At 39.0% G+C, this 26,542-nt stretch overlaps 1 protein-coding gene across 1 annotated transcript in view; it reads left to right on the top strand.

Moving 5' to 3' along the window:
• The window catches only part of PLXNA4 (plexin A4), a 614,893-nt gene that overhangs the window by 489,586 nt on the left and 98,765 nt on the right, over window positions 1–26,542 (top strand). The window contains exons 14-19 of the mRNA XM_069979087.1: window positions 505–622; window positions 10,086–10,222; window positions 11,161–11,328; window positions 18,288–18,381; window positions 24,725–24,964; window positions 25,654–25,800. Of these exons, the coding sequence (XP_069835188.1) occupies window positions 505–622; window positions 10,086–10,222; window positions 11,161–11,328; window positions 18,288–18,381; window positions 24,725–24,964; window positions 25,654–25,800 (904 nt within the window). The remainder of the gene's footprint in view (window positions 1–504; window positions 623–10,085; window positions 10,223–11,160; window positions 11,329–18,287; window positions 18,382–24,724; window positions 24,965–25,653; window positions 25,801–26,542) is intronic.

Here is a 26,542-nt window from a genome sequence, read left to right as displayed (position 1 = left end):
CCTATTTACAAATATTGTCACTGTTTCATACAATTCATACAAAACCCTATTGCACCATTTACATATTGAATAATAACAATATTCTGGGATCAATCCCCCCTCCCAGTTACCCAGTGCTGAACGCTGATTCCCCAGTCCCCTGATACTGTTTGGATACTGATACATAAACTGCTGTATTCAGCTCAGTAAGGGTAAGATCAGTCAATACAGCTGTATCAGCAAAAAGCAGACAGTTTTGCAAATAATAGGATAAGAATCGCATGGGAAAGGTGCTACTTGCTAAAGAAACAGAGAATATATAAATATCATGTATTTTATAGTACTGTATATTTTAATGTTCTGCATTTATCTGGTGTTAGTATCTACGCTGCATAAGCCACATTGAACACCTGTAAAAAAAAAAAAAAAAAGCATTAAACCGAAAATGTCCCACAGCATTACTGGCTCTTTTATACATACTGCGTTATTACACACTCTAATTTCTTTTCTTTTCTACATTTCCAGAATAGTGTGTGAAATGGGTAGTGCCCAGCAGAGCCAGCATGCTGGATTTGTAGATGTCTGTGTGGGAGAGTGCAGAGATGGCTTTATGGTCAAATCCTCTTTGCTGTACTACTTTGTGGTAAGTTCACACACACACTTTAACATAAGCTTGTAAAAATGATGGGTTTATGCCCCTTACTATATATTACCTACTAATAAATGCTGAATGCAAGAAAATTGCACTGGACAACCTGTCATAGTCATAAATTATAAAGATGTTTGGACAATACATAGGGTACAAAATGCTATATTTGAATTTTTATTTATGTTTTTCATGCACAAAAATCCAGTTAATACCTCATGAAATTACCTTACAAAATGTACTGTCTATAGTTGTATAGGACCAATGTATACACGACTGAAAAAACTGTGAAATTTTCACATTCAAAGTCTTTCACATTCAAAGGCACAGAACAGAAATCTAATGAAAGACAAACTATCCCAGAATGCAATGCAGCGTCAGACATCACATTATAGAAGAGCAGTAAAGCCATGCATATTGTTGTTTCCAACAAACATCAAGTAATTTCACCAACAATTACCAGAAATCTGGGGATTATACACAGGCTATGACTTTTAACACAGGCCTATCTTTTAAATAATCTGTGAATGTTATTTAATGTGCACTGACAATTTACACTTTAACTTGCCTATATATCACAATGATTTAAATTGAGAATTACTGTGCAATTAAATCGTAAGGGTTTTAGACGTCTAGATTTAGATTACTCTTTGTGAGAATCCTCACAATGAAGAGGTGCTTAAAGGAGTATTCCAGTTTAATTAATACCCAGATTACAACATGCTTGTTAGCCACGGTGCCTCTATTTACTTACCTGATGATGATGATTATGATAATGCTTTTTCCTGCTCTAACAATGATAGTCTGATTGGCTGCTGTTCATTTAGAACCTCATGCTGTGAGAGGTGGGATTGTGTGTTATCAGGATAAGTAAACAGAGACATTGAGGCATACCAGAGTTTAGGATGAGGTGAGTATGTTAGTTTGTTGTTTTACAGTAGTATGCTGTTTTTTTTTTTTTTTTATTATTATTATTATTCATTTAGTAAGGTGGAATACCAATTAAAGTTAAAAATCTGCATGCAGAAAGGGAATGAAGTGGTAACTGGTGAATGTATTTCCCTGAATGGTTGTGAGTTTCCAGCATCTGAATGCCATAAATCCCCAGTTAAACTCCATTCGAACCTTTATTTATTTATTTCTTCCACTGGATTCAGACTGTAATGTGTAGCTGTTTTAAAGCGATCTTTGTACATTGACTGTGGATGCAAGCCAAGATGTTAAAAGGTTTATACAATTTGTTTCCTTGTACTGTCTCTACTCAGATATTAGTTGATACAAAATCGTAGATCTGCTAAAGCTGGTAAATCTCTGTGCTCATGTGCTGTATGTAGATCCATAATGTAACATTCAATAGCTGTTGAACTATAGCACTTAGGGAAGAAAACTGGAGACATCTAAAAAAAAGATGGAGGTCCAGAGTGATATAAATGTAGAGACCACTGTCTTACAAGCGCGCGGGTTATTTGCAGTATCATCAGTTTTTAACACATGCAGACTGTAGACTTGCATGCTTAGCTTTTCTAATCTGCACTATAACTGGGGCATATGAGATACATACTGAATGGAAGACTGATTTCTTAATGCAACTTTATAGTTCATCACATCTATTGTTGCAACAACTTAATCCGGAAGTGTTTTTAAGTGTTCATTAACACTAAATTGCATTGGAATGCCTGTGGGAAAAGCATGTGAGATCTGCACAAGCATCTAATGAGTTTGTAATGATGGAACATTTGAAGTGAAGTGTTACTGAAAATTGACTGCATTGTACGCTTTCCTTAATTATTTCATCTGAAAAGGGCACATTAGGAAAGAGAGTTTATCTCTTGGAGAATTTGCCTCTGCCTCTTCATGGAGATGGGTAATGCAACTTGATTTGAGTAATTTGTTTCCTCATGAATACCACTAAGCAGGAGTGGGATTGGCAACCAAAGTACGCTGAGCTCAGCAATGTTCCTTTTAAACTGACTGTTCATGTTAACTATAGCAGTGCCAGAATATAAACCTCACAAGTGGTGCAAAGTATATGGTTAGGCAGTTGACACCGATGTGGCAGAAGTGACATTGCCAATAACCTTCTTAGATCTATAACAGTTAAAAAAAAAATACATATATAAAGTGACTCTGTATCCACAATCTGACCACCCCCCAAAAAAAAAACAAAAAAAAAACACTTGTACCTTTGTATAGCTGCTTTTAATCCAAGATCTGTCCTGGGGTCCATTCTGCAGGTGATGCAGTTATTGTCCTAAAAAAATACTTTTAAACTTGAAGCCCCGTGCCAAACAGGAGTATCTGTGCCCTAACTTTGCACAACCTCTCTGTCCCTCCTCCCTACCCTCTTCATCATTAGGAACGCTCCAGGCAGATTGCCTCCTATTCCCCACCTGTGTCAGCCCGGCACATGGGATGACAAATGAAACTCTACTTTATCAATTTGTCAATTTAAGTCATAACAGCTGTAATGGGTTGAGTATGTAAAGCAAATACAGTAACACCTCTCTAAAAGACCACCTCTTTGAGAAGACCCAACTGGATTTCCTGTAATTCTTTTTTAGTTCCACCATATATTACATATGCTGGCCATTTTTATTGAGAAGACCACCTTTCAATGCAGTAGAGCACTCATTTTAAAGAGGTTTCGTGGTATGTGCTTCTTCCATGTATATAATACATAATACATGACATGCTGTCGAGGAGTCCAAGTCCAGATGGATAGCACTTCTGTAATGGGGGGTATGTGCTGCTGATTGGTATGGCAGGTAAATTCCCATGCCCACCTGAATGCGGGAAGTGCTGTGCATTAAGAACAGGATGTAAAGAATGGAGCATCGATGTGGAAATCAAAACCACTAAAGCCTAAAATATGTATATGTCTAGTGGGGTCTGCAATACATCACTATAACACAACACACTAAAATGGATTATTATTTGAGGGTGCCTTCACACGTACAGTATTGGGCTGCGTTCACACTACGTATATTTCAGTCAGTATATTTCAGTCAGTATTGCAACCAAAACCAGGAGTGGATTAAAAACACAGAAAGGATCTGTCCACACAATATTGAAATTGAGTGGATGGCCGCCATATAACAGTAAATAACTGCCATTATTGCAATATAACAGCCGTTGTTTTAAAATAACAGCAAATATTTGCCATTAAATGGCAGCCATCCACTCAATTTCAACATTGTGTGAACAGATCCTTTCTGTGTTTTTAATCCACTCCTGGTTTTGGTTGCAATACTGACTGAAATATACTGACTGAAATATACATATACTGACTGAAATATACGTAGTGTGAATGCAGCCTTGCAGTGGATTTCCCGCTGCAAATTCTGCAGCAAAATCCACTGCAATACTGTGTACTGTTTTCCCCTGCCCTCCTAACCCACCACTGCCTGGTTAATACATTACCCGTTCACGCTCCGGCCTACTTTTCTGGCTCTTTGACATCCCATTCATCCAACCAATTAGTGTGCTGTCCCACCACAGCCACTGATTGGCTGAGCGGGAACACAGGGAGAAGCATGAACATGTAATGCATTAACCGGGAAGGGGTGGGTTAAGCGGGCAGGGGCTACATTCTCGCAGTGGATTTACATTCTGCTGCGAGATTGTAAAGCCCTAGGGAATGACAGCACATAGTATTGCCGCAGATTTCGCTGCAGAATTCACAGCGTAAAATCTGCTGTGATACTGTATCTGTGAAGTCACCCTAAAAGTTAAATGTTTCATTGCAATAGAATGTTGAGAGTGATGTGGACATGTGACTACCTCTCCATTTATTCTCAATGGAAGACTCTGGATATTGTACTTGACTATCATTGGCAGCTCCCATAGCAGCACACATGTGTAACCGTTGATCCATTTTAAAGGGAGATTCGGAGGCCTGTTCTCAAAACAAAATTGTGAGGATGGGGGTTGGGGGGGGGGGGGTTTCAGTCATGCCCTGCAATTAGTTACTTATGCTCTACAGCCTGGTAAGAGTCTGCAGCATATTGCTATACCTGAAACGTGGATGACAGCATGTCTCATCCACATACTGTTTGAATATTCTGTGCAGAATGCAAACAGAAATTTACCCATCCAAAGGGTTGTAAAAACACTGCTGAAGTGGATTTACCTAATCACTTCAATAGGAAGTTAACATTTTTGAGAATTTTGCTGTGAATTTGCAACACAATCCAAGACTACAGATTTTCAGTGCATTTGACTTTTTTCTATTTACACACCCAAATCTGCAGCAAATCTCCAACAACTCCCAACCAGAATTCCCATATTTTGGCATGGAGGTCAATGAAAACATTGATGTTTAAACTTTTGAAAGTTTAAACTTGAACAAAAATGCTCTCTGTTATTCCTCTTTATCTCTCTCAGAGGTATTCTCCCGTTTGCATGAATTAAACAATTATACGAGATCGCTCCCTCTCTGATCATACTGCAAATAGTCATTTAAATATTCATAAATATAGGCTTGAATAATTGATATTTATGTGTATCTAACTCTTTTACCTTCCAATTACAAATTCGACCAATCACAAGCAGTTAATATCTTACTGTACTGTACATGGTTTGTTTGATTTATTTGTGTCTTGTAATAAATACATCCATATTGTTGAAGATGCTATTCATTTTCACTTAGCCCCCTGGATGCTATGCATCCCCACTCAACCTCTTTGGGGACAGAATGAACAGTGTGGCCCCAAGGGGTTAAGGGGGTTGTTTGGAACTTCTCAATGTAATATCATTGCTTTGACCTCTGTGGGTCTGTATGTTCTATATACACTTTCATTATTTATTTCTAGCTTCTCTTGTGTTCTCAGGCTTAGTGACATGACCACTTTGCCTGTGATTCCTTTACTTTCTATGTCATGTTCAATATTTGTTTCCTGATCCGTCTATTGAACATGATCACATGTGAAGTCATGAAGTAGGTAGCCCCTTCTCTCCTTCATTTCATGTTTCCCTTACTGCTACTTCTACTGAGCTCCAATATTAGCCCCACTTACAACTGCAGATCAAAAATCAATGTGAAATTCCAGGCAGCCCATAGGAGGGACACCTGCCACCACCAAACTGATGACTCCACCTGTGATCATGTTCAGTTGAAGTAACACCAAACAAATATTGAATGTGACATCACAGGAGCTAAACATGTTACTGAGCCTGAGAATTAGAAGCTATAAGTAAATAATGAAAGTGTATATACAACATATACACAAGTCAATGCTAGCTTATTGAAAATTCCCAGTCAACCCCTTTAACCCTAGAATGCATGACCATAAAAATCTACACTTTCACATACCTGGGGCTTTTTAGGCCCGTGTGCAAATAACATGGAATAACTCAAATAAAAATACTTTTCAAAGTTTATTTGAAAATTGCAAAGTAAAGATGCATTCCCACTAGCGCTGCTGTCTTTCAGGAGGGGATCTGTAATGGATCTGACGACCTGGTGACGCCTAAGGCTGGTAGAATCCGAGCATTCCGGCAGCCTTAACTGGAGATACCAAGAGATCAGATCCATTACGGATCACCTCCTGGCAGACACCAGAGCTAGTGGCAATGCATCCTAAGATGTGAATAAAACATTATTACGTGCAAAAAAACAACAAAAAAGTAACTGAACGGGCTTAAAATGCCCAATATACACATTCGATATAACTCTTTATAATAACGTTTTTTTGTCTAAAAGTTTTTTTTTATATAAAAGTTGCAGTTAACATGCTGCAGGAATATTTCTTTTCAAAGTTTCCTTTTTGAATTTACTAATGAACGCAACATCTTTCACACGTTATCTGTTCGGAAGAATGATCCTTGCAGACATTTTGTCCAGAAGTAGTACAGACACGCTCCGATTTCCAGTCCTTCTTTGCTGGACAAATGTAACATTGCTTTCTTTTTTTATCTCTTGGCTCTGGATGTTCCTGAAAATGTATACCACATCTGATCATAGCTTCTGTTTGCCTTGGCAAGCATTTTGTGCTGCTTCTCTCCATCATAGAAGGTTCATAGCAAAGTTCCGTCAAGTATAGATGTCTCTTGTCCTTTCTGTTGGCATGGAATTCTGGATGAGTCTCACTATAAACAATATAGGTATTGAGGGCTGACACCTAGGATATTATAAAAAAGAACTATAGGCCAACGTTTTGTCTGCCTCTTGCACACATACTCTCCAATCATTTCGTCCATCTTGTCAACTGCTCCTTTGGTTTTATTATAATGCAAGATTATTTCGGGTTTCAGTTTCCTGTTATTGGTGTCTATACTTGCATCATGGTGCATTGTACTCAGTAATATCACCGATTTTTTTTTCTTAGCTTTATAAGACACCATTGTTGCTTGATTGCAGAAGCCAAATACACGATCATAAAGTTGTCAATGTTGATTGTGCTTCATGATTGGAGGAATTTCTCTGCGGTCTTGCTTCATTGTACCAACAAGTGTAATTTGTTTCTGAAGCAAAAAATTGGCCAGTTCTAGATGGCTGAAGTAGTTGGCCATTGTTATATTTTTTCCAGAATGGAAAATTGGTTTAGCAAGTGTTTTTACTACGTCGGAACATAGGTCCTTCTGGACTGGAGCGTCAACATCTTTGCCACAGTAAATCAGACCATTCATTCTATAATAGCTTGTGGCATCAGACATCTAGAAAATTTTAATACCATGTTTAGCAGATTTGCTGGGCATATACTGAATGAATTGCAACGTCCCTTAAATGCAAGAAGTTGCTCATCCACTGTTACATTTTCACTAGAATGGTAATGCTTAGTACAGTTCTTCATAAAAAGCTTCCAGATGTAGCTAATGGGGGAAACAGTAAAGACAAAAAGACGTAGGATCACATGTAAACCTAGTATGGGCCTAAAAGGCCCCAGGTATGTGAATATGGGGTATTCACAAAAAAGAGTTGTTATACCGAAATGCCTGTAACATAAAAATATATGAACAACTGGAAATGACTAACAACTATACACCTGAGGAATACCTAGAATTTCAGAATTCTAACTAAAATAATCTTGCAGTAAATAGAAAACAAGTTACAGAGCGGGCTTGCAAGGCCCCAGGTATGCATTCTAGGGTTAAGTAAGGATGCTAGGCATCCCCATTTAATAGCTTGTGGGCCAGACTGAACAATATGGCCCCCAGGGGGTTAAGTGAGGGGACTATGCATCCCCTCTTAATCACTTGAGGGCTACTGTGCTTTGTTGGGGGGGTGGGGGGTGGAGTGGGGGTTTAAAATTAAAGTTACCACTTCAGTATTTTTATCCTCTCTTTTCACTATTACCTCTCTGACCCCCCCCCCCCCCCCCTTCATGAATTTAAGGCTGTGGGGATGCATTATGCATGTTCACAGCCTTAAAGCTTGTTCAAAGGCTTCTCAGCAGTCTCAAGTAGCCCAATGTTTGAGCTGGTATTATACTCAAATGAGTGTGCTAGCTGAACACTAGTTACCTTACTTCACCAAGGTGGCAGGATTCAAGCGCCAAGCCCTGTCAACTCTATTCTCTGCTGCTAAAGCAGGTAGTATACAGAATTGCTAGAAGTGCTGTAAAGTGGCATTGCTCTTTAAATACTTTGTTCATTTAGAAATATAATAGCTAAGTTCTGAGTTTTAATACTAGTGATGAATTTCTTCCAAACTTTTTGGGCTGGTTCTCTCCTCTTCCTGCTCACTCACCCCCTAGGCCCCACCCCCCTCCATAGTTTACAAACCTGCAAACCTGTCTTCAATTTGCTCTTCTGTAATTTAGATGACTTTGCCTTGATAATGCATAGATAAGAAGTTAGGGGGGAGGCTGGGACGCAGTTTTCTAAGTACAGAAAGAAACTCATTTGCTTATTAAAACCTATTAGAGCAGGCATGTCCAAACTTTTTTCGAAGAGTGCCAAATTTGATGAAGTGAACATGTGCGAGGGCCGAACATTTTACATGCTACATGCTATATGCTTTAAAACACAGGCAGATAATAGCAAGCTGGATACCTGGGGGGCCGTAAAAGTTCGGAACGCGGGCCGCAAATGGCCCTCCGGCCGGACTTTGGACATGCCTGTATTAGAGAGTTTCATAAAATGACTTGTTCTATTGATTTCTGCAAAAATAAATTAAATGACAGTCACACTTTAGGAGTTAAATAAGGGACCTCAGTGTTACTAAGCAGTGTAAACCCCTTGGTTTGTAGTAGTTTTACTGTCCCTTGGAATAAAGTAGGGTTGTCAAACATTTATAAACTGCTAAGCCATTCATAAAAAAGGGAGGATTTTCTAGGGGCTGGAGAAGCTTATACAGCAGATTTTTATGACTTTAATTATTATCATTTTGCAGTTTTCAGTGAATAACGCTTATGTGTTCATATCTATATTCTCTGCTGTGGACATATAAACTTATGATTTATTGACATGTCTGGAAATAAAGAACTAATCAGGTTGGCACCCCTGCTTTAAAGTCAATGTGAGCCTGGCATTTAACAACTTCATTATGGCACATTTAGCACATTCTGAGGAGCTCATGTGCTGTTTCCAAGGAACAGGCTCAGGCAGGTGATCATAGATTACATAGAAATAGTGTGTATATATGTGGAAGTTCTATGTGCAGTCTTTCCTGTGCTCAGGTAACCCACATAAACACTAGTTCTCATTTTATACTTATTTTTAGAAGCTTTTTTTATAGGATCAACAAAACAGTTATCACAATTGCAAGTCAATGGTAAAAATAAATTGTAGAGGAAAGTTTCAAATATCCTCAATGGTACAATAAATGTATGAGCATTTACTCTGAACAATACAACTACATGTCATGCTATGTAATCTGATCTTTATACAATAGAAAGAGTCTTGGTTATCCACTAATACTGCACCTATAGGTAATAAAACTGCCACTTGCATTTACAGTTGAGTTGATATTCCCCAGATTTGTATGTAGTAACTCACAAAGAGTCACGGAATACCAATTTCAGCCTTCATATAGTAAGCGGCTCCATTGTTTTTGAATACCCTGTCATTCCTGCCTAACTCATCACTTGAATGCAGATGTTCTCCTCTCCTGCGGTCCTTAGGAGTTTTTCCATTAAAATGCTAATCTAAGTGTACACTCTACATTTTCATTTCTGAAATAGACATTTTTATGGTTTATTTTTGTATCATTGTGATCTTCAGTATCAGACTGTAATCATATGTTACCAAATAAAAAAATGAATCCCTTTGGGCTTATAGTTTTGCTAGGGGTGGCAAGGTTAAATCCACAATAGGGTTAAACAAAGCTGAAAGCAGATTGACGGTTTAGAAGATATATGTTTAGGTTATTACTAGGACACACAATGTGAAAACAATTAAATAGCGTGTAGCTTGATGTAGCTATGTAATTAAAAGCATTCTGTTCGTAGCCTATAAACTATGGTTATACATTGAAAAGTTATCCCTTGTACTTATATAATAATGTTGTTTTTGTTTCTAGAATTTAGCATTGTCTAAATTACAGCCCATGCAAGGACCAGTCTCAGGTGGAACACAAGTGACAATCACAGGAACCAACTTGAATGCAGGCAGCAGTGTCAAAGTGATGTTTGGGGAGCAACCATGTATTTTTGACAGGTATTTTAACGTTCTCAATGAAGTACTTATTATTGATATTGAGTAAAAAAAAAATCATTATAGGATTTCCCTATGGAAGTACATCCGTAGGTTGCACGGACCTATTCAATATAGTCAGTATCCTCCTCCACTCCAAGGCCAGTAAAACAGACGTAGGTCCAAGGGGTAATAGTGATATAAAATATCATAAAATTTATTTAAAAAATTATGCCAGCAACACAACACATTTCGAGACCCTTCTGGTGTCTTTATCAAGTGTGTAATTAGACACAATGCGCTTCGAGACCAGTCCGGTCTCTTTATCAAGTGTCTAATTAGCGACTTGATAAAGAGACCGGGCCGGTCTCCAAACACGTTGTGTCGTTGGAATAATTCTTTTAAGAAATTTTATGATATTTTATATCACTTTTCCCCCTTGGACCTGTGCCTGTTTTACCCATCTTGGAGTGGAGGAGGATACTGACTGTCTTTAATCCCTGTGGGGATTAGTCGGTAGTGGTTGCGGTTCATTCACATGCTATCAGTAAGAGTTGTGCCTTACACCAGCACAGAGAGTTCTATGTGCTTACTTTCACTACTTCAGCCATGTCTGAATTACGCTATGGAGTGCTGTCTTATAATTTGTTTTTATTCAATATAGAACAGTGATCAGTGCCACAATTACAGGTCTATACTAAGACCTGCCTGTCACCATGCACAATATGTTTGGAACATCATTGGAAAAAGTTGTGCAGTGCATCATCAGGGTAATTGGACACGGGCACATATGAAGTTAAAATAGAAAGTGTATCTCTCAACTTTATATTATTGTAGTGTGTATTTTATTATTGATGTCTTATACTAGTATTGCTGACCCTGTATTTGTTTATAGTTTCCTTGAATGCAGTACTTATTGCTTGATTTATATTTTTTTTCCCCCACTTTTATTTTCTTATCAGGAGAACCCAAACTGAAATCTTCTGTAACACCACAGCTTCTCTTAAAGGTTTACAGAAGGTAGACGTGTCTGTTCAGATAGACAGAGCTAAGATACATCAAGAACTACAGTTTGAATATGTGGAAGATCCTAGGATTGTGAAAATTGAACCAGAATGGAGTATTTTCAGGTACAGTAGAAGCTTTAGTAAATTATATAAATTATTGACATACTTTTAAATATTAAAGGCAAACTGACAGCATGGATAAGGATACATCTGTGCTGCCAGTTTCCTATTGCTGATCAAAGGAGAAGTGCGTACTTACCATCCATGCTGTTCTGTTATCTGGCATCTTCATAAAAATAGATCTTTAACCTGGGCTGACAGTGATATGTCTGTTTCACTGTCTGTACATGCCCTGCTCACTCTTTATCTGATGTGTGGTAAGGTACAGGTATAGGTGTTGTTGTGACAGCTTAGCCAAAGATGTTATTGTCTTGACGCCAGAGCTTGTCTACCACACAGGTGTGATGTTGGTACCAGCTTTGTTTATGTGGCTGGCTATATTCCCCAATGGTCGGTGACCTGCCGGGTTGGTATGGGTCCTTTGGGCTCTTGTCCCGGTAGTGGCAACAATCATATCCAGACTATCGGTACCGCCACCCACAGTCCAGGGAAAAAATAACTCAAGGTGTACGGTGCTGTGTGTATGGGTGCTGGAGCGAAGTATGACAGGGTCCCAGTGTTGTAAAAATATAAGTTTTACTGTAAAGTCTTTCAGTAGCACAATACACTTTCACCAATAGATAAATCTTTGCTACAGTCTTTAGTGCTGGAACTTGCTTGTGCTTGAGGAGGTGCTAAGAGAAGTAGAGTAGAAGAGAGGAAGTTGTAGTGGTGCTTGGAGAGTTGAGTAGAGTAGAGAAGAGTTTGTCTAAGGAGCTCCAACCCAGTGTAGCAATGTAATCTGCTGGAATTTTGGAGAAATACTTTTGAGTGAGTCTACTTGTACCTGTGTTTAGACTATGTCTGACGACCTTTTCCCTACAGTGTCGAGCTACCCATCCTAATAGGGTGATACAAGCCCCATTCATGGTTATCTGGGTGTAGCTAAGCTTTCAGGGGTGTCCCAGTTACCTGCGTTGTGAAATAGGATACGTAGGCCTCATTCGGTAGCTTTGTCCTATCTAGGCTAGTTCCTCTTGCGTTTCAGGATACTGCCCTGCACCTTTAACACGTGTTATCGCTGTGGTTAAGGGTGTTCCTTGACTCTTCTCCCTTTTAGTGTTTAGCACTGCAGTAGTAGAAAAAGAAGTAATAGTAAAATAAACTCGTTGTCTCTAGCTGCATCTGTACACAGGTGCACAAGAGAGACAAAAACACCAGTGGTGGGACACCACAGATGCTGTAGCTTGTGGCTGACACCCGCCTCCAGTATAATTGACAGCCGGAGGAGGTGGGCGGGTTGTGGCCTGAAGCTACAGCATTGGATGGAGAAGGGGGAGGGGGAAGGCTGTGCAGGCCGGGCGCAAACAGTGTCACACCACTGTGACACTGTCAGCCCAGATTAAAGATTGATTTTAATAAATATGGTGGATCATGGACTAGCGCTAACAACAAGTATGTACTGCTTCTGTGAACGGCAATGGGAAACTGGCAGCATGGATATATGCAAATCTGTGCTGTTTGTTTCCCTTTAATTTTGCCCATAGAAAACCTTGGTGTAAACAAGCCTAATAACCTGTGATAAAATGGTAATATATGACAAATGGTTCTATGACATCTACTGCAGGTGCAAGTCGGCTCTGTTACATCTTTAAATGTACAAATTTGACTTTTCTCCCTTGAAAAGATGTGATAAAGTAAGAATGTTGTCATATGCAATGTAGTATTAATTGGATTTTGTCACCTCATTGATTATGGCGAAAGGTAAGATCTAAATATAGAAGCCTTTGAGGAAGTAAGAAGGGAAAATGCAGGAACAGATTTTATTGTGGAAATTGTATAATGTTTCAAACAGTGTTTTGCTTAATACCTGTCACTTTTTTCCTTTACAAACCAAAACAAACTAAAAGAGGTATTTAGCATTGCATGCCAAACCAGAGATCTGAGGAAGCTGAGGAATATGTGACTTGGGTAAAATAGCTGACATCTGTACAAATCTTTCCAATTAGTGTATCATACACAAAAGATATCCAGAAATGTGTATACATCATTTTATTTAGAGGCTATACAAGCTGGAAATACTGTATATTTCAGTACAATTACATCTTGCCAGGAGTAAACACAATATCACAATATTACAGACCAAGGGGGAGATTTATCAACAGGGGATTTTTCAAGATGTGGTCTATTTCTGCTTTGGCAAGAATAGACTGGTCTATTTAAAGTGCAATTTAGTATCAGGGATAAGCCTGGTCTATTTTCTGTGGTGCTGATTTGTTTGGCTCAGAATTGTCTCTAAATATTCTCAGAATTGTCTCTAAATAGTCTCATTGGCCGTGGTTTGCCTCCTAGGTAATGAGCATTTTCTTCTCCCTTTCTTTTCCAGATCCTGGCACGCAGAGGATTACGTCGGATTCGTTTGGACTACGTCGATGTCCAGCGGACTTTAATGTGCAATAAAATGGTCAACGAGGGGTGTGGGGGTGTTTTTATTTGAATAAAAAAAATTTTTGGGTGCATTCTGTTTTCTTTCATTAATTTACAGACTTAGTAGTGGAAGCCGTCTAATAGACAGAATCCATTACTAAGTCAGGGCTTAGTGTTAGCCGGTATAAAATGGCTAACACTAACCCCCCCCCCATTATTACCCCAGTACCCAATGCCACCAGGGGTACTGGGAAGAGCCGGGTGCCAGTAGTCCTGGAGCGTCAAAATTGGCGCTCCTAGACTGGGTGGCAGCAGGCTGGTAATATTTAGGCTGGGGAGGGCCTAAACCAATGGCTCTTCCCACCCTGGTGTTACAAGGCCGCTGTTGCTTGGTTTTTAACCTGGCTGGTTATGGAAAGGGGGGGGATCCTATGCGTTTTTTTTTTAAATAAATAAATAATTAAAAAAAACGCATAGGATTCCCCCCCCTTTCCATAACCAGCCGGGTTAAAAACCAAGCAACAGCAGCCTAGTAACATCAGGGTGGGAAGAGCCATTGGTTTAGGCCCTCCCCAGCCTAAATATTACCAGCCTGCTGCCGCCCATTCCGGGAGCGCCAATTTTGACGCTCCGGGACCACTGCCACCCGGCTCTTCCCAGTACACCTGGTGGCATTGGGTACTGGGGTAATAATGGGGGGGTTAGTGTTAGCCATTTTATACCGGCTAACACTAAGCCTTGACTTAGTAATGGATTCTGTTTATCAGACAGCTTCCACTACTTAGTCTATAAAGTAAAGAAAGAAAACACCACACCTAGAAAAAAATTTTTATTCGAATAAAAACACCCCTCATTGACCATTTTATTGTACATTAAAGTGCGCCGGTCATCAATGTAGTCCAAACGAATTCGACGTAATCCTCTGCGTGCCAGGATCTGGAAAAGAAAAGAAAAGAAAAAAAAACACAAGCAAAAACAAACAACAAGTAAGGGGTTAAGTCCCTGGGAGCCAGACTGTAATTCCCATGCTGAAGGTCACTCAGCTTTCCCAGCATCCTGTAAGGTTAACCCTTACAGGATCCTGGGAAAGCTGGGTGACCTTCAGCATGGGAGTTACAGTCTGGCTCCCAGGGATTTAACCCCCTGGGGACAAGACTGTTGTGGCACTGCACCTGCACCAGCAAGGAAGGGGGTTAAGTGCCCCCTTCCTTGCTGGGGCAGATGCAGTGCGATCTCCATGGGGGGGGGGTTACCTGTTGATGCTTCCTCCATTGTTGCTAGCTGTCCCGCGATGTCCCGATAAGCCCCGCCGCTTACCGTCGCGGGGGGCGGAGCTTACAGGACATCCCGGGACAGCTAGCAACAATGGAGGAAGCAGCAGCAGGTAACTCTCACCATCTCCCTCCCCAGAGCGCATGGCATCTGCCCAGCAGGGAAGGGGGTTAAGTGCCCCCCTTCCTTGCTGGGGCAGATGAAGTGCGCTCTGGGTAGGGGGGGGTGATGGTGGGGGTTACCTGCTGCTGCTTCCTCCATTGTTGCTAGCTGTCCCGGGATATCCCAGTAAGCCCCGCCCCCGCGATGGTAAGCCCCGCCCCCTGCATCGGACATGGTCGAATAGGGGGTGGGGCTTATCGGGACATCTCGTGACAGCTATCAACAATGGAGGAAGAAGCAGCAGCAGGTAACCCCCCCATAGAGATCGCACTGCATCTGCCCCATCAAGGAAGGGGGCACTTAACCCCCTTCCTTGCTAGTGCAGGTGCAGTGCCACAAGAGTCTGTTTCCCAGGGGCTTAAGCCAGACTGTAACTTCTCTGCCAGGATTTTAAATTTTCCGCCCAGAAGCAGACTGCTTTCTGCTTTTGGGTGGGAAACCCTGTAGGCAGGGAATCCAGGCTTAATGAGGGGATTCCCTGCTCCTGTACTGTAAGGAGGGGTGCGCTATGCACCCCTCCTTACTGTACAGCCACAGAAGGTTAGTAGTGATGCTGCTGCATCACTACTTAACCCCTTACACTCCGTGGACTGGGTGCACTGCACCCGACCCACGGAGCATACCGGCTCCACATTATAGGTGGTGAAATACACCACCTCTAGTGTGGAGTGAGTTTGCGACACATGTGCGACTATTTTAGATAGTCGCACATGATAAATCATGCCTATTTTCAGCGTAAGCTGAAGTAGGCATGATCAGTCTATGTCGGGGAAAAGTCGCAAAATTTTGCGCAGCTATGCGGTTGTTCAAAATTTTGCGACTTTTCCACTCCAAAAAAGGTGTAAATTTTTAATAAATCTCCTCCTAAGTGTTATAGTTTGAGTGTAGAAGAAGCCAACAGAAGCACATGGCTATGTCCTTCATTCCTAGGCTCACTGTGATCTCCATCTCACTGCAGGAGATGAGCACCATAGACCCAGGGCCATACCTTTTCTCTACAGCAATAATAACACTGGTCCACAAATTTTCAAAAGTTGTTTAGTTCAGAAATAAAGTTATCCGTTTCTTAAAGGGGTTGTCCGGCGATAAAAAATTATTCACAGAATAACACACATTACAAAGTTATACAACTTTGTAATGTATGTTATGTCTGTGAATGGCCCCCTTCCCCGTGTTTCCCCCCACCCACGCTAGACCCGGAAGTGTGGTGCATTATACTCACCGCATATCGTGTCGTCCACGGTCTCCGATCGTCAGCAGTGACGTCTTCTTCGGGAGCTTGGCGGATCTTCCCGAGTGCCGGCCATCCTCTGCAGCGTCATCCGAAGCTCAGCCACGATTGGCTGAGCATAACTGTGCTCAGCCAATCGCGGCTGAGCGGCTGATGACGCGGCCACGTCATCAGCTGCTCAGCCGCGATTGGCTGAGCACAGTTATGCTCAGCCAATCGCGGCTGAGCTTCGGATGACGCTGCAGAGGGCGGCCGGCACTCGGGAAGATCCGCTGGCCTCCCGAAGAAGACGTCACTGCTGACGATCGGAGACCGTGGTCGGCACGCGACAGGTAATGTATAGCGCACCACACTTCCGGGTACACGGGTGGGGGTGGGGGGACACGGGGAAGGGGGCCATTCACAGACATAACATACATTACAAAGTTGTATAACTTTGTAATGTGTGTTATTCTGTGAATAATTTTTTATCGCCGGACAACCCCTTTAATGATTTTTATGTGCTGAATTCAAATATCACAAGGAAAATAATTAATTGGCTCTAGTTTCTATGATATCGAAGAGTTCTCGTGTTACTGTTTTGTGAATTCTATAGAATACAGTATAATGGCCGACATATTTATTACTTCTGCAATCATAAGGAAGCAAGTTTACTGTTCAAACACTTTTGAAATATATTCATAGGAAACTTAGTTCTATCTAAAATCAACTACAATTTACAGGCATATCCAAGAATTTTTACAAATTAATTATGTTTATTGAACTCCTTATTCAATGGCATCCGTTTTGATCTGCTTTTCCATTGACATCCATTATAAAAAAAAAAAAAAAAAATGGATCGAAATGGATCTGTTTATTTTTGACAGACACAAAAGTAGTGTTGACACTACTTTTGTGTCTGTTAAAAAAACGGATCCGTTTTTTTTTATTTTTTATAATGGAAGTCAATAGAAAAGCAGATCAAAACGGATGCACACAAATGCATCTGTTTTTTTTCATCCGTTTTTCGCAAAAAAAACCTGATGAAAAACACGGATAGCAAAAACGCAGTGTAAACTTAGCCTTATACCGTAACTATTGGTTATTCTAAGATGATGCAATATACCAGTTGATGATGCAATACTGACAATGCAAACTTTTCCTAGTATTGTATCACAGGCTGTGAGAAGTATAGACAATTAGAGACAATTTCAAAATCTGAACATCATTTTCAATCTCAGCATCCCAAAATTAGTTAAGTTCAACTGTTTTCATGTCGGAACCTTTTTGGCTGTTTACCAGTGTAATGGTAGCCTTGTGGTGGCCATTGATAACCAAAGCCAAAAGGCACTGTATGATCCACTGTAAAGTATGATTTCTGTCATTCCACCATAGTGACTATTGTGTTCTAAGAAAAAACAACAATCTTTGTTCCAAACTGCACCTTCACAACAGATGTGAACAAGGCCTAATCCTAGACAACCTTTTCAGTAGACTGAATTCTATACATCTTTTATGTTTACATTATTATTAATTTTTACAGTATTTAATAAAAGCATTGTCAAAATGCACAGTTCTATATCTCAGATTGCTCCTTACAATTATTACAATAAAAGCTTTCACTGTTCTTTACATGCTCTTCCCTGCTGAGAAAATCACATAGTCTAATATATGATCCAACAGCCTTCCTTGTATTATTAGCCAGAACAGAAGCCAGTGCATGAATACACTGCAGGGTTGAAGTGATTGGACATCTGCAGCGCTCTGTGAATGTATGATACCTTATCCGCTAATCCTCTGTAATGAATCATCATGTATTACATTTTAAGCAAGGGGCACTTTCTGTTGTATATTATATAGAATGCTGTTTTTTTTTTTCTTTCACTAAAGCTTTTAAAAACATGTTTTCTAGTGGGAACACTCCTATATCAGTATGGGGCACCAATTTGGACATTATAAGAAATCCCCAAATAAGAGCCAAGTTTAATGGAAAAGAGCACATTAATGTAAGTGCTTATCATTATATGTTGTTTGATATGTATTTATATATTTTACTTGTATATTTTCTGCCATTTGCTCACGTCACTTGCGTCTTTCTTTAGAATATGCCTTCTGCAAATGTTACCTTCCTAATGCGACTGTAGCATAGAGAAAATATGTCCATCTTTTATACTAACATAAAAGAAAAAGTTACCTTTTAAATAGCAAGGTAAAGTTTTCAAAGACAATCCAGAAATACACATAGTACATGAGACCATTCTGAATCACCAAAATAACATACTTACAATGAATTTCACACATATTGGGGGAGATTTATCAAACATGGTGTAGAGTGAAACTGGCTCACTTTCCCCTAGCAACCAATCAGATTCCATTTTTCCTTCCTCGCAGACAGTTTGGAAAATGAAAGGTGGAATCTGATTGGTTGCTAGGGGCAACTGAGCCAGTTTCACTTTACATCATGTTTGATAAATCTCCCCCACAGTTTTCATAAAAATCACCAGTAATATAAAAAAGAAGCATCCTCCTATATTCAAGATCAATGCCCATACATAGACAGATAATAGCAGATCCAACAAGGAAAAGTAGACATTATACTAACAAATCTACTTTAAGGTTTGACTCAAACTGTGCAGTTCTTAACACAGCAAGGCCCTGCTCCAGCAGAGTCACAAATTGCTAGCGCTTCTCCTGATGGCTGTTTTAATACATGTTAGCATTAGAATAGACATTAGGCTTGGGGAAGTAAACTCCGTAGCACTGCAGCTGTGGTACCCTGTAGCAAAGAAGCTAGTGGAGATTGACAGTTATCCCCGCTCTTTTTACTGCTGTAGTGCTAATGCTTTCCTGTCTAATGTCTATTTTAATGCTAACATGTGTTTGAATATACATCAGGGATTGCTCAATATTACTAGCCCTGCATGCAGCAAAGATATTGATATGTAACTGTGCTATGTTGGGACCAGAGCTTAAAGGGGTACTCAGGCGCTGATTTAAAAAAAAAACAAAAAAAACAGGTCCCTGAACCTCCAGTTGGTCTTCATTTTTTTCTTCACTTCCTGGTTTGGGCTTTCCCATGATGCACTTTGTCTCCTGCGATGTCTAACTGACTCTGTAAAACTGTTAGATGGCTTATATCTTGTTCAGCCAATCAGAGCTGAGCAGCCTGAGTCATCTGACAAAGGGAGGCTGGCCTAACAGGGCTTAGACCCGCCTCCCTCTTGATGATGTCATTGTCACATAATGGCTGCCACAGAACTGCCTGGGGTCAACAGTCATTAGATAAGAATGAGTTTACTTCACTTCCTGGTGGGGGATTGAGGGGGGAAAAGATAGGGAAGGGGGGCAGATAGGTAATTGAAGCACATTATAAAGTTATATAATTTTGTAATATGTTTCAATAACAAACAACAAAGGAGTCATATCTCTTAAAGGGATATTCTGGATACTAAAAAAATATTGGTGAATACATTGTTTTAATATAGTTATATTACTTTGTAATATATTGTTGAAAAGAAAAAAATATATAATTTTTAATGTACATTATACTTCCATTGACTGGCAACAGTAAGCAGTGACATCTAAGCCCTACAGTTCCCTTTGCTCTGCTCAAGCGCTACCGAACAGTGATATACAGAGCAGGGTCCCTTTTCCCCGTGTACTTTATAGGGGTTCCCCAGCATGATTGCTGTCTCTTACTGGCTCTGCAAAGTGAGCCGTGATTGCTATCACCACTCATTGTGCTAGAAGCTAGGAGCAGAGCGAGCATTGATAGCAGTCACTGCTCACTGTACAGAGATTGCTAGACACAACGCTGGACCCTTTTCAGGATACTGTATATAGGAATAAACAGTACACAGGGGAATATGACCATGCTTTGTATAGAGCTGTGTCATAGCGCTTGAGCAGAGTATGGGAGAGGGAACTGCAGGGCTTAGATAGCCCCAGAGTTGCCGACACAAATGTTGGTGGCAATATTCTCTTTGGTCTCCAGAGACCCCTTTAATGGTGCCAACGTGACAAGGTTTAAAAAGATAGATAGATAGATAGATAGATAGATAGATAGATAGATAGATAGATAGATAGATAGATAGATAGGTGCAGTAGATAGATAGATAGATAGATAGATAGATAGATAGATAGATAGATAGATAGGAGATAGATAGATAGATAGATAGATAGATAGATAGATAGATAGATAGATAGATAGGTGCAGTAGATAGATAGATAGATAGATAGATAGATAGATAGATAGATAGATAGATAGATAGATAGGTGCAGTAGGTAGGTAGATAGATAGATAGATAGATAGATAGATAGATAGATAGATAGATAGATAGATAGATAGGAGATAGATAGATAGATAGATAGATAGATAGATAGATAGGAGATAGATAGATAGATAGATAGATAGATAGATAGATAGATAGGTGCAGTAGATAGATAGATAGATAGATAGATAGATAGATAGATAGATAGATAGGAGATATTAGATAGATAGATAGATAGATAGAAGATAGATAGATAGGAGATAGATAGATAGATAGATAGATAGATAGATAGATAGGTGCAGTAGATAGATAGATAGGAGATATTAGATAGATAGATAGATAGATAGATAGATAGATAGGAGATAGATAGAAGATAGATAGATAGATAGATAGATAGATAGGAGATAGATAGATAGATAGATAGGTGCAATAGATAGATAGATAGATAGATAGGAGATAGATAGATAGATAGATAGATAGATAGATAGATAGATAGGAGATAGATAGATAGATAGATAGATAGGTGCAGTAGATAGATAGATAGATAGATAGATAGATAAATAGATAGATAGATAGATAGATAGATAGATAGATAGATAGATAGATAGATAGGAGATAGATAGATAGATAGATAGGAGATAGATAGATAGATAGATAGATAGGTGCAATAGATAGATAGATAGATAGATAGATAGATAGATAGATAGATAGATAGATAGGAGATATTAGATAGATAGATAGGAGATAGATAGGAGATAGATAGATAGATAGATAGATAGATAGATAGATAGGAGATAGATAGATAGATAGATAGATAGGTGCAGTAGATAGATAGATAAATAGATAGATAGATAGATAGAAGATAGATAGATAGGAGATAGATAGATAGGTGCAATAGATAGATAGGAGATAGATAGATAGGTGCAATAGATAGATAGATAGATAGATAGATAGATAGATAGATAGATCAAAGAAATAAATATCTTAGCCATAGCAAAGCAGAAGCTAACTATAGCTGCCTTTAACTCTATACAGATGTAAGTTAGCTAATTCTCAATCCCTCACACAGGATTATAGTCACATTAATGAAGGCCATTTCGATGCTTTGTATGTCACATCTCTTGACATGTCAGCCAAATGACTTTATGGTCAGGGTGATTTGTACTGGATTGATTCTATCTTTATGATAATGCATCATCTTTCCTCTCAAGTGCCGTATGAATACATATATACAAGTGATTAAAGATTTAAGGTGAGGGTTTCAAAAGAATTTCCTATGAATACTTATATAGTGTGTACAAGGCAAACATCTCTTGATTAGTTAACTCTTCATTGACCAAACTGTTATATGTTTCTCAGATATTACTATCTCTGGCAGGTTCATGGAAACTGAAAGGGAGCAATGTTTTAAATGCTTAGAACTTAAATGGCAGGTATATAAAATATTATTAACATCAAATTCTAGCATAGAACTGAATAAGGCAGACTGTGCTCACTTGGGGGTCTGAAGCTTTTCACCCAGATCCCCTCAAGGGCTCCCCTTTACTTGCAAGTCCAGTCATGGTCTTATCCTCTGTAATCATCATGCCCCATCATCATGAGGAAGATTATTTGGATAATAGAACATATCTGCCTTAAGGCCAGCTTCACATATACAGTATCACAGCGGTTTTCACGCTGCACGTTCAGCAGGGTATTTCACCGCAATACTCTTGTCTTTTTCTACAGCTTTACATACTCGCAGCTGATTTTCCCACTTAACCCACCGCTGCCAGGTTAATACTTTATCTCTCGGCGAATCCGCTTGCTTCTTAGGCTTCCTGGCATCCTGTTCAACCAATCAGTGGCTACGGAAAACAGTTTTTCTGATGGGTTTATGAAAATTGTTGAATAATTTCATAATACAGCTTCTGTATATCGTAAGCTGCAAGAACTGATCACAGTGACATCTAATGTCTTGACCTTTAGATGCAGCTTTTTTCTTAGGATATGGTCAAACCAAAGTTGATTATCTGCCTGGGTTTAACAAGTGTACAAATATGGCAGACCTGGGGAGTATTATTAGTTATATTTTCTCTCCCTTATACATTGCTTACCCTTTTCTCCTTGATTTTTTTCACTTGTCATTGCCCCTGTATGTCTAGACCTATCAAGAGCACAATAGAGCTGTCATTCTAATCCACCACCTACTATTATAATGGCGACTACCTTGCAGATAACATCTTCCCCTTACAGCAATAAATTAACATTAGGTTTCCTTTCTATTGAGGAGGGTTACTCATGTGTGCTGACTGCTAGAGAAGGACTATATTTTGTATTCAACATTTCATTTTAAAGTACTCCCCTACCAAAAAAAAAAGAAGACCTTTCACAAAATAAAAAACAAAGTAGTTTTCCCATATGTGCAGATAATAATACGCAGGTATTAGTCTAACTGTAAACAATAACAAAACAATAACAATTAACCCTTTGATGACCCAAACCCAAAATGACCCAGTAGACCGCGCCAATTTTCATTTTTGCATTTTCATTTTTTCCTCCTCCCCTTCTAAGAGCTCTAGCACTTTCATTTTTCTATCTACAGGGCCATGTAAGGGCTTGTTTTTTTCAGGAATAGGTGTTCTATGTAATTGTATGTAGAATGTATCATTCTACTATAACATGTATTACAGAACCCAGAAAATATTATTACTTAAAATATAAATTGGTGAAATTGTAAAAAAAATGCAATATGGTAACTTTTGGGGGGTTCCTGTTTCTACGTAATGCACATTTATTATTAAATCCTTTTTTTTGCAATTAATTTTTAATAAAATGGGCCTATTGTGACTCTTTCAGTTTTTCACCTACACGGCTGTATGGGGTGTAATTTTTTGCACAACTTTCTCTTATTTTTATTAACACCATATTTGTGTAGCTTGGACGTTTTGATAACATTTTATTAATTTTTTATATATATAATGTAACAAAAAAAATCAGTACTACTGGCAATTTTTTCCCCCTCTTTTCGTTTACACCGTTTACCGTGCGGGATGGCGATTGTCATATTTTGATAGATCGAAGAATTACGCATGCGGCAGTAAATAATATGTTTATTTATTTATTTTGATATGTTTTATTTATATAATGGGATAGGGGTGATTTTAACTTTTATTGGGGGAGGGGCTTTGGGGCATTTTTAAAAACATTTTTCATTTTTTTTCTTTTTTTACACATTTTACATACAATCTTTACATTGGAAACAATCATCATTGCTATGCCATAGGCATAGCATTGATCAGTGTTATAGGCGCTCTGCTTATATAGCCTGCCTGAGGCAAACTCAATCAACAGCGCGCCGATCGGACTGCACGGAGGAAGGTAGGAGACCTCAGGCGGCCCAACACAGTGATAAGGACCCCCGCAGTCACACTGTAGGGGTCCTGATCGGTAAGTGAAGGTAGCTGCTCCTGTCACTTACACTTAAACGCTGCGGTCGCGCCGCAGCGTTTGAGGGGTTAATGGCAGGCTGCAGCACAATCAGTGCAGCCTGTCATTAATGTTGAGGGCCCGGCTACTGATTGCAGCCGGCCCCCACCTGCTATAAAGCGCGCTCAGCTCCGGAGTGCGCTTCATAACACATTAGACCCTCCTGGATTTACAGTTACGTCATGGGTCGTCTGGTGACAGGGGTTAATTACAGTTCATCATTTGAGTTGACTTAAATAAAGCATATGCAAATCATGTTAAAAATGAAAATTTTTGACATGTTACTAGAACACATCAAAAGTTTTGATTGATGGGGGTCTCACCCTCATCAATCAGGAAAGTAATTTGAAAGCTGTACCTGACAGCACGCTGCACTTCCCTGCTGTCAATTATCTCCATCTAGGATGCCACATAGACTTACTGACGGCTGCGAACTGGGGGGTAAAATGTGCACGTCTCTTGATCAGTGAGGACTGAGATAAACCTTTCATATGCCATTTTTTTTGTTTGTTTGTTTGTTTTTTGTTTTATGACCATGCCCATTTAAGAAACAGTCCATTTAAAAAAAAAAAAAAAACTTTACCAACATTTGTTCTTTATCCTTCCTCAGAATTGTACAGTACTGAACTCTACAGAGATGACCTGTCAAGCTCCAGCTGTAGCTGTAAATTCTATCAATCAACCTGATGTCACAGAGCGACCAGAAGAATTTGGCTTTATCATGGACAATGTGCAAGCATTACTAGTCCTCAACAAAACGAATTTCACATATTATCCAGATCCAGTGTTTGAATCCTTCAACCCTTCTGGGATTATGGAACTAAAGCCGGGAAGCCCCATAATATTAAAGGTAACTGACCTGGTGCAAGCCCACACTATCAAACTTAAAATGTGTATACCTTGAATAAAAACTAAAGAGAAATGAAGAAGGTTACTGCTTTTCTGTGCATTTGTAACATACAGTATTAGCTCTACCTTTATATCTATGGATTAGCATTGCGAACTTAATATATTATATTTGAATAAAGATGTAAAGTTTACTATCTCGTTGAGTATGTGTTGTAGTGATGTTTGTAAATGTTATTATGACTCCCATATTTCAAGTTAATAATATTCTTCTTTGTAGCCAATAGTACTATAGCACCAATTATACTGTGTAAAATGTAGTATTAAGCTAGTATTTCTGAACCTTGGTTTTTAAATACCCCTTAAGGTTAATCATTATTACAGTGTTTGAAATTAGCAAAGGCATTCTCTCTTTGGGAAATCTTTAAATTATGACATATTGGGGGTACTTGAGAAATGAGGTCAGGACTCAAGTGCTCCTTCTGTAGATTATTGAATTGAAATGTATCTAGTCATAGCAAAGCAAAGCAATAAAATATCCAAACTGTAGGAAAACCTTTTGTAGAAAATCATAGTTAAAAACAGAAGCAGTAATTTGATTTTCTAGTATGGGTAACCGCCAGTCATTTTTTTCTTACCATTGTTGGTATTAAATTCTGACTTCTTATGTTCTATCTTTACCTTTTATTGCAGGGAAAGAATTTAATTCCACCAGTTGCTGGAGGCAATATGAAACTGAAGTATTTCATGTTCATTGGGGAGAAACCATGCACAGTAACAGTGTCTGATGTCCAACTTTTGTGCGAGTCCCCAAACCTCACTGGTCGTCACAAAGTAATGGTAAGCTGTTCAATGACCCCTAAAGGATTAAGACTGTAATTGCAAGAAAATATAAATATATTCTGTATATAGTCTATTAAAAATTATTATTATTATTATTATTATTATTAATAATAATAATAATAATAATAATAATAATCAACCATCATTTCTGACTATTCAATAGCTAATATTTACATTTCCAAGATATAATATGAAACAAAACGTTTGGACCATGCTCTCTAATGTAACATAGACTTCCTGCATATGATTATGAGCTTTAAGTAACTGACAAACCAAGATGATGCTGTAATTTTGCCGCTTGAAAATGCAAACTTTTACATAGTCATTGTAGCTCTGAAGGAATAAGCAAACTTTCAACATATGAAACATGTCCAAGCTGGTATAGGTTCTAGTTATGATTTACTTTATAACACAGAGTCCCCTACACACACACACACACACACACACACACTTTGTGTTGAGCTAAGCGTAAATTTGCCCAAAAAGATCACAAATTTTTAGCATTGCAAAAAAACACCCTTTTTTTTTTTAAACACAGAAAACCTGGCTTAAATAATTTATACCCCCCCATATACAGTTATGATAAGAATCAGAATTAGTTAATTCTGTTGTCAATCTGTTGGACAGTATATGTGTGAACCTAAAATTACTATAGCTATCAAATACATAATGCACATGTGATTCAAGCTAATTTTGGTAGTACCTATTAAAGGGAATGAAAACCTGTAGGTAAGCATTA

Source organism: Dendropsophus ebraccatus, chromosome 1 (genome assembly GCF_027789765.1).
Source record: "Dendropsophus ebraccatus isolate aDenEbr1 chromosome 1, aDenEbr1.pat, whole genome shotgun sequence".
In the NCBI taxonomy this organism is placed as follows: Eukaryota; Metazoa; Chordata; class Amphibia; order Anura; family Hylidae; genus Dendropsophus; species Dendropsophus ebraccatus.
This window is presented reverse-complemented; position numbering and strand designations above follow the sequence as displayed.